Here is a 17,892-nt window from a genome sequence, read left to right as displayed (position 1 = left end):
ATAGCAAGAAGAACCACACTGTCATGAATAAATCAAAAATCGTTAAGGCTCCCCTATATCATAATTTATACCCAGATGGTCCCTAAATTGCACACTTCAGGAAAAAGAAGAAATCTGGGATCTGCTTCAAATAACTAAGCATTAAGAAAAGAAAATACATGGCTCACTTTCTGTTACTTCCTAAGAACAGCAATTCAAACTCATTCTACACAACCAATTTAGAGCATCAGCATACTATATAAAAAGCACAAGCTTCAAACAGGGATATACAATTAACGTAAAATTCAACATGTGATCTCAGTAGAGAAAGGCAAATTGAGAGAGGCATAAATGGAGTACTCAAAGATACAAAATGTTCTGTTTTCTAAGTTGAGTGGTGGATATGTGCATTTTCATTTATTCTTTAAACTGTATACATACATATGTATTATAAATGTGTGTGATAGTTTTCATAAATTTCTTTAAAGAATACAGTCACACTAGAATTCAAATCCCAACTCTGTCGTTTGGACAAGTTGCTTCCTAGCTCTAAGATTTAATCATTCAATACTTGAGGGCCTATTGTATGCCAGGCACTATTCTAGCTACCGAAGTACACACGTGCAAGCAAGATATAATCCCTGCGCTCATGGAGCCCTCTTTTTCTTACTTATATAATTAGAATAATACATCTTACTTCATTAGGTGGTGGGCAAAAGTTTTATTATAATGAGCTCTCATTAGGCTCACCTCTAGTTTAAAGAAATAATCATTATTACAGCAATCTTCGGAAAAAGAGACAAGGCATATTACAAGCTCATAGTGATATCTTCAGTAAAGCTTTATTTTTCTGAACAAGTCAGCTATCCCTGACTTTAAAATCAGCTGAAAAAAGTACAGTTAGATGAAGTTCCACATCGCTATCCCAAGCAAGATTTTTTCTAACTAGCAAGTCAAATACTTAGAGCCAGGAAAATTTACAAAAAATGTTTTTAATAATCCATGTCTTTTGAGTTGAGTGGCAATTTGTCCCAACTATAGTATCAAGAATCAGGGTCCAGGCCAGTTGCAGTGGCTCACACCTGTAATCTCAACACTTTGGGAGGCTGAGGTGGGAGGATCTCTTGAGCCCAGGAGTTCGTGAACAGCCTGGGCAACATGGCAAGACCCTATCTCTACAAAAAATTAGTAGCTGAGTGTGGTGGCCTGCACCTGTAGTCCCAGCTACTGGAGAGGCTGAGGTGGGAGGATCACCTGAGCCTGGAAGGTCAAAGCTTCAATGAACCATGATCATGCCACTGAAAGAGTTATTTACGAGTGCCTGGGTGATGAGAGCGAGACCCTGTCTCAAAACAAACAAACAAACAAAAAAAAAGAATCAGGGCCCAGACCAAATACTCCATAAGATGGATTCACTTTCACTAGAAAATGCAAGATAAAAAAATGTAGAATAGCTGAAGTAATAGTGCTGACTTAAAAAACAACTATACGAATCCCTTGTATAGTTCATGAATAAAACCACATATCCCCTGATTTTCTGCACAATCCTGATTTATCTGCCCCCACATTAACCTTATCTGACTGTTCTAACCACTGCACATGCAGGTAATATTAACCAGCTTTTTTTTTTTTTTTTTTTTGAGATGGAGTCTCATTCTGCTGCCCCGGCTGGAGTACAGTGGCATGATCTCGGCTCACTGCAACCTCCACCTCCCAGGTTCAAGTCATCTTCCTGCCTCAGCCTCCTGAGTAGCTGAGATTACAAGTGCCCACCACCACACCCAGCTAATTTTTGTTGTTTTGTTTTTGTTTTAGATAGAGTCTCACTCTGTTGCCAGGCTGGAGTGCAGTGGTGCAATCTGGGCTCACCGCAATCTCTGCCTCCCAGGTTCAAGCGATTCTCCTGCCTCAGTCTCCTGAGTAGCTTGATTACAGGTGCATGCCAGCACACCCAGCTAATTTTTGTATTTTTAGTAGAGACGGGGTTTCACCATGTTGACCAGGATGGTCTCGATCTCCTGACCTCGTGATCTGCCTGCCTTGGCCTCCCAAAGTGCTGGGATTACAGGTGTGAGCCACCGTGACTGGCCTAACCAGCTATTTTTTCATGCTTCTACGACTTTGTGGTTGTCCAACCTGGGCAAGTAAACCTCTTTGAGTCTCAGTTTCCTCAAACATAAGAGCCATCTTAGAGAATTGTTCGAACTTTAAGAAAGTAATATTAAGAAAAGTGCCTGGGGAATAATAAGGACTCAAGGAAAGTTAGCTATTCTATTACCATTCTTCAAGCTTGCTGTCATTCACTGTCATTATTATTGAAAATAATAAGATGAATTTAATTAATATCTCTCTAGAATATTTTAATCTGGAATAAAACCTGACTCTCAAAAGAGCTCCCCCAACCCTCGCCATACCACTTCTCAATAGACAGCAAGTTGTTTTTCATTTTATCATTATTATTATTATTTTTGAGACAGGGTCTAGCTCTGTTGCCTGGGCTGGAGTGCAGCAGCACAATCTTGGCTCACTGCAACATCTACCTCCTGGACTCAAGTAATCTCACACCTCAGCCTCCCGAGTAGCTGGGACCACAGGCATGCACCACATACCCAGCTGTGTTTTTGTAATGTTTAGTAAAGACAGGGTTTCGTCATGTTGCCCAGACTGGTCTTGAACTCCTGAGCTCAAGCAATCCACCTGCCTCAGCCTCCCAAAGTGCTAGGATTACAGGTGTGGGACACTACCCCCAGCCAACATCATGTTTTTTAAATCAGCTTTTTAAAAATGTCTAATAATTTTGAGTATCTATTGTGATCACAGATATTCAGGTTAAGCTCCTAGACCACAATTTACAGTCCTATAAAACGAAAGTTAAACTTCAGAATAACAAATCTGGCTCTCAAAATTTTAAGTCAGCAAAAACTCAGCTTTCTTCATGATACTGCTAATACAGAAATGTGTATAGTTAGTTAAGAGATCCTAAGCAAAGATTTTTTTTTTTAGGTTGCTGCTTAACACCCACATATCTGAGAAACTCAGCAACCAAAGCACTATGTCTTAAGGCATTCCTTTCAGAGTTCCCCGACAGTTTTTCAACCTAACCACCCCATTCTTTTTAAAAAGTGGCCATTGGGCTAATGCACTGAAAATGCTAGGGGCTGGGGTAGGGGAAAGTGGGGCAGACACAGGAGGAAGTTGGTCTGCCAAGCAGCTCTGACAAACCTGATGCTGCCACTCTTCCAGTGCTAAGCATCTGCCCAAGAAGAGTGCCCGCAGCAGGCTAAGATGCCAGCTGTAATGAGACACTTGTGTTTGAAAAGCATTCCAGAGTTTTTGCGTGGCCAGTGCCATCTGATCATGGGACCTTGCAGGCTGATCTCTCTTACAAGAGCACCCTCTTCCGAGACCTTTGGTCGCACAGGCTGAATTCAGACTTCAGAGTTTTTGCAATTTGAGCTAACTGTCTTGATTTTTCTGGGATCCCTATGTAAAGGTGGGTTCTTGAACAAATACACCAACTGGACTCACAAAATGAAGTGTGGCAAAAAAAATAAGCATACAAAAATTAAGAACAAAGTAGATCAAAGATCTCCTCAAAATGATACAACTTTTTTAAAGTATTTACATACATAAACTGACAAGCATTATACACAAAGATGTTTACTGACATCATTTATAACAGAACTTTGGAAACAACCTAAAGATTCTGTTATAAGTAAATGTAGCACATAAACATGATGTAATAATTCATAGCAACTAAAATGATTTCTACAAATCTACATTAATAATTTTAGGGAAAGCTTAATGAATAATTGGAGAGAGTGAAGAAAACGCATATAGCTGAGAGTTCAGAAAAAAAGTTTTTATATTTTATTTACGCACACACTGACACACACACAAAAGAAGACTATAAGGAAATAAAGATACTGAAACATTAACAGTAGTTATTGAGTGATAATTTTTCTCTTGTTCATCATTTTCCTAGAAGTTTAAAATTTTACACATACTCAAGAACTAATCTGAAAACAAGCCACTAAAAATTTAAAGACAAACGGAAAAAAACACACACACCAGGATAATCTGTCAGTATGCATTAAATAACAAGAAAAATTTGAGTATATGTACTTTAATTTACAATGAAAACATAACATACCACAGTATAAGAAAAATTGTAAGAATGAAACTCCCACAGAAGTTTACAGAACAAAATGTATACTAAATCCTCCAATTAAAGACCCATAAAGTAGTTTCAGTGCTTTCTAACCCACCTTCTCACAGCAGGGAATTAATCCCTCTAGGGGGATGCAAACAAACTTCAAAGGGAAGATTATGCCCAGACACTAGTACTGTACAGTGTAAGGTTTATATCTAAGTTTTTCAGATACTTTGGCACAGATCAGAGATGCAGATCTCAGGAACAAAGACTAATCTTAAAGCAGATTCTTTGTAATTATCTAAAATGGCAAAAATAATGCATTAAATATTAGAAAAAGGCAAACATAAGTTGCATTAAAAACAAGTAAAGTTGTAGAAGCAGACAAAAGATACCAGAAATCAAATATTAAGTGACAGTTTATTCACTAGTAACTAGAAAATTTTACGAATTCCTAAAATACAGGAGTTCAGCTTGTGTACTCAAATTTTATTTGTACAATCTTTGGAAAGTGTTCCAATTCAGTGTTAGGGGTCTTAATGCAATTTCTAAGTAGAACTGGCAGATCACATGTCCCTTCCACAGATGTCATGAGACGCTCTTCAGAGCATAGAACACATGAGGGACAGTTTACAATACATGACCTCACTAGTGTAGACATTAAAAGCAATCAATGGAAAAAAAAACTGTCCCTAAAGTTTACCCTTTCTCACCTTACATCTTTTTATCATTAGGTAATGTTTTAGGTATGGTTTGAAGTACCTGATCACTTTATAAAATGTTTTAAGTACAGACATAGCATATCGTAGTAAATAAGCTTTATTTAGTCTCTCAATTTTTAAAAATCACTGATAAGGAATCAAATTTAGAGGTTAACTTTTCTGAATATTAATTATCCAATAGAAAACTAAAATCCCTAGTAGATTAAAGATCTAGATGTAGGCCAGGCCCGGTGGCTCAAGCCTGTAATCCCAGCACTTTGGGAGGCCAAGACGGGTGGATCACGAGGTCAGGAGATCGAGACCATCCTGGCTAACACGGTGAAACCCCGTCTCTACCAAAAAATACAAAAAGCTAGCCGGGCGAGGTGGCGGGCACCTGTAGTCCCAGCTACTCGGGAGGCTGAGGCAGGAGAATGGCGGGAACCCGGGAGGCGGAGCTTGCAGTGAGCTGAGATCCGGCCACTGCACTCCAGCCTGGGCGACAGAGCGAGACTCCGTCTCAAAAAAAAAAAAAAAAATCTAGATGTAAAGGGCAAAGCTATCTATCTCTTTTTTTTTTTTTTTTTTTTTTTTGAGATGGAGTCTCACTCTGTCACCCAGGCTAGAGTGTGGTGACACAATCTTGGCTCACTGCAATCCCCACCTCCCAGGTTCAAGCAATCCTCCTGCCTCAGTCTCCCAAGTAGCTGCGACTACAGGCATGCACCACCATGCCTGGCTGGTTTTTGTATTTTCAATAGAGACAGGGTTTTACCATGTTGGCTAGGATTGTCTCGAACTCTTGACCTTGTGATCCACCCGCCTCAACCTCTCAAAGTGCTGGGATTACAGGCACGAGCCACCACGCCTGGCTCTATCTATCTCTTAAAAGAAAATATTGGGCCTGGAGAGGTGGCTCACATCCATAATCCCAACACTTTGGAGTCTGAAGTGGGAGGATCACTTGATTCAGGAGTTTGATACCAGCCTAGGCAACATAGTAAGAGCCCATCTCTATACCAAAATCTAAAAAGCAAAAAAAAAGGAAAAAAGGAAATATTGGAAAATATCTTTATATCTGTAGAGCAGGAAAATACTGTTAAATTTATACCATATGAAAACCAAGAAGTTTTGGTCAAAGATACCATCGAGTGAAAGACAAACCATAGAAGGTATCTGTAACACATATAACCAGATAATTAATATCCATAGTATATAAACAATTTCTTATAAACCAATGAGGAAAAGGTAGAAAACTCAATCTTAAAAACGAGCAAGTAGCTTGAATGAGCACTTTATAAGATATTCAAGAGGCCAGTAAGCCTATACCAGCTACTAAGGAGGCTAGTACCATCTACTAAGGAGGCTGAGGTGGGAGGAACACTTGAGCCCAGGAGTTTGAGGCTGCAATGAACTATGATCACACCACTGCACTTCAGCTGGGCAAGGGAGCAAGACCTTGTCTCTAATTAATAAACAAACAAGTAAGAAGCCAATAAGCATATAAGAAGGTGTTCAATGTCATTAATCTTCAACAAAATGCAAACTAAAAACAACAAGGAGATACTACTACATAACCATCAGGTTGGCAAAAGTCAAATCTGTACCAAGGGCTGATGAAGTTGTAGAGCAGTAAGTGTAGACTACCAAACACTGCAGGTGAGAGTAGACTAGCACAATCCATTTTGTAAAAGTGTGGCATGATTCAGTAATCAAGTATGTTCAATATGGAAATGTATGTTTATATATGCCAGGATTCATACCTAAGAAAGATCACAGTAGCATGGCTTATAATAGCCAAAAACTGCGAACAACTTCAAAGGTCAATAGTAGAATGGATAACTAAATTCTGAAATAATTCTATAGTACACTACACAGCAATGAAAATCAATGACTGCAGTTACACACAACATGGAAGACTCTTTCAAACATAATTGAGTAAAAAAGCAGCAGAGCTACATACAGAATAATTCCATTTCTATAAAATTCAGAAGGTGGCACAATTAAATTATATTTTTCAAGAAGGTATATTTATGTACCAAAACTATGAAGAAAAACAAAGAGATGATTATCATAAAAGTCAGGCTAGTAGTTACCTCTAAAGGGAGGGAGGGAAGGAGCCAGGAGGGGCCTCTGGGGTGCTGGGCAAACCCACCTGTAGCATTTACAGGGCTTAGGCGAGGGTTCAAATAGAGACCTACAGACCATACATCTGAATATTTAAATATTTAAAAGTTATAAAACAAGCATACAAACTATTAAATATTTTCTATCCTGCCATAATAAATATACCTTTACAACTAACCAGAAGACCAGGTTCATATTGAGTTTTTTATTTGCATTCCATGGAGAAAAGCAGTGGTGCAGGGCAAATCGGCCACTGGCTCACTGCCCACTGCCCCCTCTCCATCCTGCACTACAAGCTCTATCCCATACCCTACTCCCCACTGACAGCTATCCTTAGACCACCCCTTATACCTAGGGATGTATACACCAGCAGCATAGTCCACTCCCAGGAGGACAGACTCCAGGGGAGAGACTCATACAGGCTCCAGAAAAAAACCTCAGGGCCATTTGGGCAAGAAGGTCTGAGATGCTGGGTGCTCAAAGCATGGTCTAGGATGGAAGGGTTTAGGCTCCAAGTGAGCATATTCTGTAGGCTCCAGAGACTCCTTGCCCTGTGGAAAGGGCATTGGTAGAGGAGGGACAAAGCAGATCCCTCTAAAGCATCAGGCCAAGTCAGGGGTCCCTCTTGCCAGGACCAGTATTTCTGAAGAACTGGGTAACATTATATTTCTTAACCTGGATTGTAATAACATGGTTACTCACTTTATACTTATTTGTTAAACTATACATATGTTTTATGTACTTTTTCACAAATAACAGGACAGATAGCATGTGCCTGCTTACTGGATATACTGAAGGACACATATCACTTTTGAGATACTTCTACCAAAAACCCATAACCTTCATCTAACCATGAAGATCCAATCACACAGATACAAATCCAGGAACTTTCTACAAAACAACAGACCCAAATTCTTCAAAAACATGTCAAAAAAGACAAAGAAAGGCTGTAAAAATCATTCTGAGCTGAAAGGAAGTAAACTGACATGAAAACTAAATGGACTGCATGATTCTGGATTGGATTCTGGATCACAGGGAAAATGCTATAAAGGACATGATATAACAATTGATTAAATTTAAATATGGGCAACTGACATTATATCAACATTAAATTTTCTGATTTCAATCATTATACTAGGGGTATATAAGAATATGTCTTTATTCTTAGGAGATACATCCAGAATATCTCCTGGATATGCAGGGGTGAAGGGTCATAATGTCTGCAACTTACTCTTAAATGATTTAGCAAAAATTCTGTGTGCGTATATGCACATGCACATGTACGTGCTGTGTATGCGTTAGGGGGGTGATAAAGCAAATGCAGCAAAATAATAACAATTGGCAAATCTAAGGAAAGAGCATATGCACTGGACTGTTCTTGTAACTCTTAAAATAGTCTCAAAACAATTCATTTGATCCAGCAATCTCATTACCAAGTATATACCCAAAGGAAAATAAATCACATTAAAAAGATAACTGCACTCATATGTTTATAAAAGCACCATTTACAATAGCAAAGATATAGAATCAATATAAGTGTCCACCAATGGGCGACTGGATAAAGAAAATGTGGAATACTACTCAGCCATAAAAAAGAATGAGAAAATGTCTTTTGGGCCGGGCGTGGTGGCTCACACCTATAATCCCAGCACTTTGGGAGGCCGAGGCGGGCGGATCACGAGGTCAGGAGATCAAGACCATCTTGACTAACACGGTGAAACCCCGTCTCTACTAAAAATACAAAAAAATTAGCCAGGCGTGGTGGCAGGCGCCTGTAGTCCCCGCTACTCGGGAGGCTGAGGCAGGAGAATGGTGTGAACCCAGGAGGCAGAGCTTGCAGTGAGCCGAGATCTGGCCACTGCATTCCAGCCTGGGCGACAGAGCGAGACTCCGTCTCAAAAAAAAAAAAGAAAAAAAGAAAAAATGTCTTTTGCAGCAACATGGATGGAACTGGAGGCCATTCTTTTAAGTGAAATAGAAAGTCAAATACAGCATGTTCTCACCTGTAAGTGGGAACTAAATGATGTGTACACATGGTCATAGAGTGTGGAATAATAGGCACTGGAGACTCAAAAGAGTGGGAGGGACTGAGGGATGAGAAATTACTTAATGGGTACAATGTACACTATTCAGGTGATACGTACACTAAAAGCCCAGACTTCACCACTATGCAATATATGCACGTAACAAAACTGCTCTTGTACCCCCTAAATTTATACTAATTAAAAAATAAGAGCCAGGTGCAGTGGCTCACGCCTGTAATCCCAACACTTTGGGAGGCCAAGGTGGGTGGATCAACAGGTCAAGAGTTCGAGACCAGCCTAGCCAACATAGTGAAACCCTGTCTCTACTAAAAATACAAAAAAATTAGCCAGGCATGGTGGTGGGTGCCTGTAATCCCAGCTACTTGGGAGGCTGAGGCAGGAGAATCGCTTGCACCCGGGAGGTGGAGGCTGCAGTGAGCCGAGATCACGCCATTGCACTCCAGCCTGGGTGACACTGCGAGTACTCCGTCTCAAAAAAAAATAATAAAATAAGATACCTGCAAAACAAAAAGTTAAAAAAAATAGGCCGGGCATGGTTGCTTATACCTGTAATCCCAGCACTCTGGGAGGCCAAGGTGGGTAGATCACCTGAGGTCAGGAGCTCAAGACCAGCCTGGCCAACATGGTGAAATCCCATCTCTACTAAAAAATATAAAAATTAGCTGGGAGTGGTGGCAGATGCCTGTAATCCCAGCTACCTGGGAGGCTGAAGCAAGAGAATTACTTGACCCAGGAGGCGGAAGCTGCAGTGAACTGAGATCACGCCATTGCACTCCAGCGTGGGTGACAAGAGAGCAACTCCATCTCATGAAAATAAAAAAATAAAATAAAAGTTTAAAAATTAAACTGTAGAGTTAAACAAAGGTGTTGTCTATAGGGAGAGGAATGAGATGGCTGAAATAGGAAGTAGTATAAATGCTATTCACTTTGTTCACTCTTCCATTTCATCTGTACCTTTCAGATTTTGTTCATATTAAAAAATTAATTTTAACTTTGGGGAAAAAATCCTAGAGCACTGAAAGGGAAAAACATTAGCAACTGTAGAAATAAGAAAATGTTTTGTCCTTAAGTTTATCGTTAAATCACAGCCACTGTCAAATGGTAACTCCGTCAAGTCAGCCTATGAAGTGCTCCTGCATATACACACCTGGGAACAGATAATTCCCTTTGAAACCCAATGGTTTCCATGTACAATAAGAGGCATAACTTAACACAGATGCACACGTTCTACTTTCAGGACAAGCATAAATTTGTAATGTGTTTCATGGCCTTCATTAGATAATCCAAAAAGTACAGCACAGTTATTCACACATTTGCTATAAAGGAAAACTCATTCATTTTCATCAACAACTATTGGTGACATAGTGCAAAGCCCTGCAGGTGACATGTAGAGATGTGTACAGCATGGTCACTACCCTCAAGAAGGCAACTTAGCAGAGCAAAGAGAACTCAGACAAAAATCCTGGCTATCACACTGTAGCTATGTGATTTTCGTAAGTTACTTCACCTCCCTGGGATTCTATTTTCTCATAGGTATAATGAGGATGCCGCCCAACTACCTTTAAAGGTCGCGTTGTAACAAATGACACCATATATGTCCAGCATATAGAATAACAACAGGTACTCAATGAAAGGTAGCAAATAATGTTTACAATTATTACAATCTAATTAAAATAACAGAACATATGCCCAAGGCTGTAAAGCCAATTAAGAGCCTAACTACCATTGGAATCCTGATTACTCCAAGTTTCTAATCCAAGTAGATTCACTATCTCTATACACCAAATAATATTAACACAGGCTGGGTGCGGTTGCTTATGCCTGTAAGGCCAGCAGTTTGGGAGGTCGAGGCGGGGAGATCACCTGAGGTCAGGAGTTCGAGATCAGCCTGACCAACATGGAGAAATCCTGTCTCTATTAAAAATACAAAATTAGCTGGGCGTGGTGGCACATGCCTATAATCCCAGCTACTCGAGAGGCTGAGGCAGAAGAATCGCTTAAACCCAGGAGGCAGAGGTTGCAGTGAGCCGAGATCACGCCGTTGCACTCCAGCCTGGGCAACAAGAGCAAAACTCCGTCTCAAAAAAATAATAATAACATTAATATATGCAGGTGTTTTTGTGGGTGGACCAAGAGTCCTAAGCATACCTTTGGCAAAATATATCCCTCTCTTAGGCACCAAGAAAAAGAATACTAGATCATATGGTTATTTTTCTCATTAACCAAGAAAGATTTTAGGTCAAGAAGTGATACACGCTGCCTGCACAAGGTACCCTGGTCTTTCCTAGGACCCTCTTGTCCAGGAACACATATCCAAATTAGCCCAAAAGTAAAGCCAGAGGAGGTGTTTCCTTCAACTAATTTTCAACCTTCTTTTGCCAGCAGACATAAAATTTACTAAATTAAGTCCAAGCATCTCCTTCTAGATTAGCAGCAGAGAATTCCCTTTGTATTATTTTGTATCCTATAATCTAATCATACCATTAGAATGCTAGACTAGAGGTGAAGCCCTGCTCATTAGCAAGGTGACAATATTTCACACTAAATAGTTGACTTCCAGGCATCTGTGAAAGATGCAAACCAAGACCCAATGATTACAATGAATAAAGCCATACTTCAAGCCTATTATGCTTGAACTGTTAATTCAGACTATTCACTATCTTTTCATTCTCCATTCTTCCTAGGATAATGTGGGCATAGAATAAAAGGAAAAAGGAACTTAAACATACTTAGAGACAAATAACAATTTACTCATATTAAAATATTATCTCGTGTGCATGGCTATCTCAAACAATAAGTAATACACCAAATCATAATCAAACATGCAAAGTACCTGAAAGAGTGCCACCTGTCCTGGGATAGGCAACTTCAACATATACTTCAAATGTGGTCTCTGGATTCTGCCTACAAAAGAAACAGATCATGATTACTGATGACGATTGAGGCAGCTTGGTATAGAACATGTGGGCTGTGGTATTAAACAGACCTTCATTGAAATCATCAGCTCACAACTTAATGACCATGGAACTTCGGATCAGCTATTCTATTTCTCTGAGCCCAAGCCTTCCTAAACTACAAAATGAAAACACCTAGCCAGAAGAATTATTGTAAAACTTAAAATATATATATGTTTTTTATGTATTATTATATATACACACACACACACACACACATACATACAGATCAGGTGTGGTGGCTCATGCCTATAATCCCAGCACTTTGGGAGGCCAAGGTGGGAGGATCACTTGAGGCCAGGAGTTCAAGACCAGCCTGGGCAACATAGCAAAACCCTGTCTCTACAAAAAAAATGCAAAAATCAGCCAGGCATGGTGGTGCACACCTGTAATGCAAGCTACTTGGGAGGCTAAGGTAGGAGGATCACTTGAGCCCAGGAGGTGGAGGTTACAGTGAGTTAAGATCATGCCACTGCACTCCAGCTTGGGTAACAGAGTGAGACACTGTCTCAAAAATGAATAATAAAATTATATACATATACATTATATACATATTAAATTATATACATATATATGTATAAAATTATATACACATATATACACATACACACACACAAATTGTCTAGGCATGATGTCTGGCACATAATAGGCTAGTTATTACTATGGTTTTACAGATGTCATATTTCCAGTTTCCACAACTAGATCACCAAACCCAGAGGTAGAAATCTGAGGAAACTCAGACCAAGGCAACACCAGCACAAAGTAGCCCTCTCCTCAGTATATTCCAGGATAAAGCACGAATATGACAAGATTAACTTGTTTATTTACAGGTTTTCAAGACTTGAACAAGAGGAACAGTGTATCTCACTAGATTACTGAGAAGACAAGATGCCAATCTAAATGTAAGACACTGTTCCCACATAGTTCATGATAGTTCATGATCTTCAGGATTCCAATGGGCCTCCACCTGTATTGGCAATGGTAAGTATATGAATTTTCATTATTATACTCTTTTACTTTTTTATTTCATAATAGTTCATAAATTTCTTTATTTATTTATTTTGAGACAGAGTCTCACTCTGTTGTCCAGGCTGAAGTTCAGTGGCACAATCTCAGCTCACTGCAACCTCTGCCTCCCAGGTTCAAGTGATTCTCCTGCCTCAGCCTCCCAAGTAGCTTGGATTACAGGCACACGCCACCACACCTGGCTAATCCTTTGTATTTTAGTAGAGATGGGGTTTCACCATGTTGGCCAAGCTGGACTCAAACTCCTGACCTTAAGTAATTCGCCCACCTTGGCCTCCCAAAGTGCTGGGAGCCACTGCACCTGGCCAATTGTTCATAAATTTTTAAAAGATCACAGAACAGAATGTTAACAGTTAATTCCAGATAATAAGAGCATTGTGGTTATATCATTTTTACATTTTCTCTTTAATTTCAAAACTACCATAAAAAGATGTTTCCAGATGAAATAAAAACCATTTAGCAGAAGAAAATGTTGTACTTTCAAATATCTGTAACTTAATTCTATTTTAAATCTGACAACAAAGATGAGGTAAGAAACTTTCTGAGTCGCCTAATCATGTCTAAGGATTTATTTACATCAAATAAATACTTATAATATGCCCAGTGGCATCTACTTTTCAAAATAGCAATCTCAGTTATCTCATTTCGTCATTGTCATAATCCTGCGAGATAGGTGTGTCAGGCATTACTCCAGTCCTACAAATGAGCAACCTCAGGCAAAGGGAGTCTAAAGTGACTTGTCTAGAAACATGGCCAGGACCAGAACTCATGCCTCCTGGTCCTCAAATCCTATTTCACTTGATTCTAGGATGAACTGTTTCCCCCCACATTTTCACATCTCTTACAACCAACAGCATTTTACAATTCTAAGAGCCAGCATTTTTTTCTTTCTTAGTAATACCTTAAATTATGGCTCATGTTATAAATAATGACATTTTACACTCAGTAAAAAATGGTAATACTCCCTCTACATCCTTAGGAGGGAAAAGAAAAATGTGTGTTTTGTGAATCAGGAATCTACTTACTTCAGGGGTGTAAAATCATCATTTCTTCTCCAAAGAGAAACATGGGCTTTTGCTTTCAAGTGTCTTTAGCAAAGAGCTGGCTGCTCTAAAATTCAAGGTATTTAAATATACCTTGTCAAACAGACTTATTTTTTGAATCAGACATTAAGTCACCATATCTTACTTATAAAAAATTAAGTAAACTGAAGTTTCAAGAGGACTTAAAAAATTGTTGTGCTCTTTTTTCCCTGCAAGAGAGTACAAAATGATCTTGGCATCTTTGGCATATGGGACCCAATATTTGTGGAAAATACCATACGCAAACACCCCTTTCATTCAAAAGATCTTAAGATAGAACATTTGATGAAAGAAAGGGAAGTTCTAAGGTCATCTTTCATGAGTAATAGGTAGTATAATCTGAAGAGCATCAGGAAGATTCTCTCTGAAACCTCAAAATGTCTTTCTTAAGCCTAGATTACAACTGGCTGAATTTCATCTCAGAATTTCATTCCTTCTTTATTAATATAACAGCCTTCAAAGTGTGTTCTTCAGGACCCTAGGACTTCATGGAGGTTCTTTAGAGCTTCCCACATTTTTACTCAAGTTTCCATTTTTAATTTATTTTATGCATTTTAAAAATTGAAATAAAATGAGCATGCAAAGGTGTTGTATCCAAACTTTAAACACAGGGACACCAACACATTATCCTATACCACAGGGTGTTTTGTACAGCCCTGCTATCTAAGTGAAAAATGGCCTAATGTATATATTCATTGTTTCTGCTGCTTCTTCCTTTCTCTCACACACCCCAACCAGGCTTCTGAACCCACCACACCACTGAAACAACTTGGTCAAGGTAACCACAGACCTCTGCATTGCTAAAATGTATTTAAATGCTCAATTCTCAGTGCTCATCTTACTCGGCCTGTCAATAGCTTTTGATAGTTGATCCATTTGCCCTCCTCCTCAAATGTCTTTCTTCCCTTCCCTTTCAGGATGTTGCTCTCTATTGGTCGTCTTCCTACCTCTCTGGCTACTCCTTTGCTAATTCCTTCTCAGGTTAGCTCTCCTACTGTCTCTGTCTACACTCATTGCTTAGATGATCTCATTCAGTCTCTGGGCTTTCATTACTATGCATACAAGCCCCAGTCACATCTCCAACCTGACTACTTCTTCCCTGACTCCAGACTCCCTTATCCAGCTACCTACTCAACATCCCCACTGGGCCAGGCATAGGTGGGGGATGCCCAGTTACTGCAGAGGCCAACACAGGAGGATTGTTTGAGGCCAGAAGTTTGAGGCCAGCCTGAGCAACATAGAGAGACCTTGTCTCAAAAAAAACAAAAAAAAAAACCTCCCAACTAGGCATCTAAGAAGCATTTCTAATTTAACTTACCATATTTTTCTCCCTCAAACCTGCATCTCCTGAACTCTACTAGTTGCTGAGACTAACAAAACTTAATGTCATCCTCGACTCCCCTGTTTCATATGCCACAGTCAACCAATCAGAAAAGTCTACTGATTCTACCATCAAAATATATCCAGAATCTCAAAGTTTCTTAGCACCCCCAAATACAACCATCCTTGATAGATCACCATCATATCACCTCGATTACTGCAGCACCCACCTGACGGGTCTCCCTGCTTTCTTCCTCGCCCCTCTAGAGTCAGATCTCAATATTAACAGACAGTAATTCTTTTATTCTGAGGTTCAGGTTATGTCACTTCTTTGCTCAAATCTCCTAAAAGCTCCCCACACCACTCAAAGTCAAGTCAAAGTTGTAGTCCTGAAGCTGGACATTGGTAATGATTGTCCCACAATATGAATATACATAATACCATTGAACTGTACACTTGAACGTGGTTAAAATGGGAAGTCTTATGTGAAATTTACCACAATTTAAACAAACAAACAACAAAAAAGAGGGTGGCAGTGCTTAGCAACACCTACAAGGTCCTACATGATCTGGCCTCTGCCTACCTGTCCAACTTCATTTTATACCTCTCTCCCCTTGCCCACTCAACTCCAGCCACAACGACCTTCTTTATGCTCCTCAAACACACCAAAGAGAAGTCCCATCTTACAGTACTTTATAGTGATCTTCACACAGGTGGCCCTTGTTAGCACTGAAAACTCAGCTTATACTTCGCCTCCTCAGAAAGACCTTTCCCAACACACACTCTATCATCTAATTTTAATTCTCTGCATTATACCTGTCACAATCTTGGTTTACAGTCAGTATCCTTTCTCCAAATGTAAGCTGCTGGAGAGCAGGGATCTTGTCTATCATGTCAAGGAGTGTTTCCCTGGTGCCTGGGCAGTGACTGGCACATAGCCAGTGCCACCTAAATACTGGGTAGAAGGCAAAAAGAATATAGTTGCCTTCCTGAGGTCTAAAAGATTTCAATAAATGATGGATGTGATCATCCGGTTCCACGATTCTCAAACTTTAGCATGTACTATAATCACCTGGAGGGCTTAACTAAAAGATTTCTGTTCCCATCCCCAGAGTATCTCAGGTAGGACCCAAGAATTAGTATTTCTAACAAGTCTCCAAGTCATCCTGATGCTGCTGGACCCGTGACCATACTTTAAGAACTACCAGTTAAGTAGAATTCTTCCAAATAATTTGGAATATACATCATAAACATAGGGGATACCACAATAATCCATTATTTCAATAGTGGTTTTGCAATAAAAGATACATTTCAAAGAAAAAAGGTATTTGTGGAAACAAGGAAGGTTATTCCTCTTCTTCTACCAACTATCCATAGTGACTGCCCCACTCTAATGAGTCATAATAAAGCCGCCTAAGATTCTTACTTAGTTCAAACAGCTGGCAGAGTTCTATTCTATTACATGGAGTCAAGGATTATGACAGTCTCAAAAAAAAAAAAGAGCTAAAATGCTAAGACCAAATTGGTCTATAATTATAAATTACAGTCATGCTTATCTATGATCATTTCCATGTTGCCTTATGGAAGAAGTGGTGACTAATGTTGTGACAGGTTATGTAACACACCAACAAATATACATCAGTTATTTTAAGGGCCAGCAAAACCAACGCAGATAGAAGCATTCTCTATTTCTCTGCAAATCAAAAAAAAAAAAGAAAGTGCCTCCTCTAAATGCAAACAGCCAAGCAACCCCCTTACTTAGAATTTTCATTAAGCCTGTCAACAATTAAGACTATAACAATTTCCAGAGGCTCTCTGGGACCACCTTGAGATTGCTCATCCCTCCATTACTCTTCAGGATATTTAATATTTTTAACTTCTTGGCTAAAGGAACTGAAAATCCTATTTCTGTCCTATTAACACTCACTACTAATTTGGTACATGTAATGATGCTGAGAATGCCACATTCAGAGCCAATTTTCCAATATGGACCCAAGTTTTCCCAGAACATTTCATGATACATCTTTAGATATTACCATGGAAATGTCGTGGTTCTGCCATGATATCCCATTATTAATTGCCTCATTCTCCTGTAGACTCCTAACCCTGCCCACCTGCCAAGCATTTTTTTTGCCTCCCAACCCCCCATCTTCTTCAGTCTTGCACCCTACAATCCAGCCATACAGATCTACTTGTAGCTCTCTAAGCAAACCATGCGTGCATGCCCTAATTCTATGACAATTATACCTTTCCATACACCTAACACCACTTACTGCTCCTATGTGCCAGCCATGATCCTAAGCACTTCACATGCATTACCTAAGTTAGTCTTCAATAACCTCACAGGTAATATTACTCCCAGTTTGGGGATGAGGACATTGAAGCTCACAGAGGATAAATTAGCCAAAGTGACCAAGCAGCAGAATCAGCATGGAACTAACTCCAAAGACAACAACCACTTTACTATTCTACATTATTCAATTGCTCTTTTGCCAAGAACAGTCT

At 39.5% G+C, this 17,892-nt stretch overlaps 1 protein-coding gene across 1 annotated transcript in view; it reads right to left on the bottom strand.

Annotated features, from left to right (window-relative positions):
• Window positions 1–11,903, bottom strand: part of DENND1A (DENN/MADD domain containing 1A) — a 497,552-nt gene extending 485,649 nt beyond the window's left edge. Inside the window, exon 1 of the mRNA XM_011931409.1 lies at window positions 11,839–11,903. Within this exon, the coding sequence (XP_011786799.1) occupies window positions 11,839–11,880 (42 nt within the window). The 5' untranslated portion in view covers window positions 11,881–11,903. The remainder of the gene's footprint in view (window positions 1–11,838) is intronic.
• Between the last annotated feature and the right edge of the window lie 5,989 nt (window positions 11,904–17,892).

This window comes from Colobus angolensis, unplaced genomic scaffold, assembly GCF_000951035.1.
Source record: "Colobus angolensis palliatus isolate OR3802 unplaced genomic scaffold, Cang.pa_1.0 Scaffold9, whole genome shotgun sequence".
NCBI classification, from domain to species: domain Eukaryota; kingdom Metazoa; phylum Chordata; class Mammalia; order Primates; family Cercopithecidae; genus Colobus; species Colobus angolensis.
This window is presented reverse-complemented; position numbering and strand designations above follow the sequence as displayed.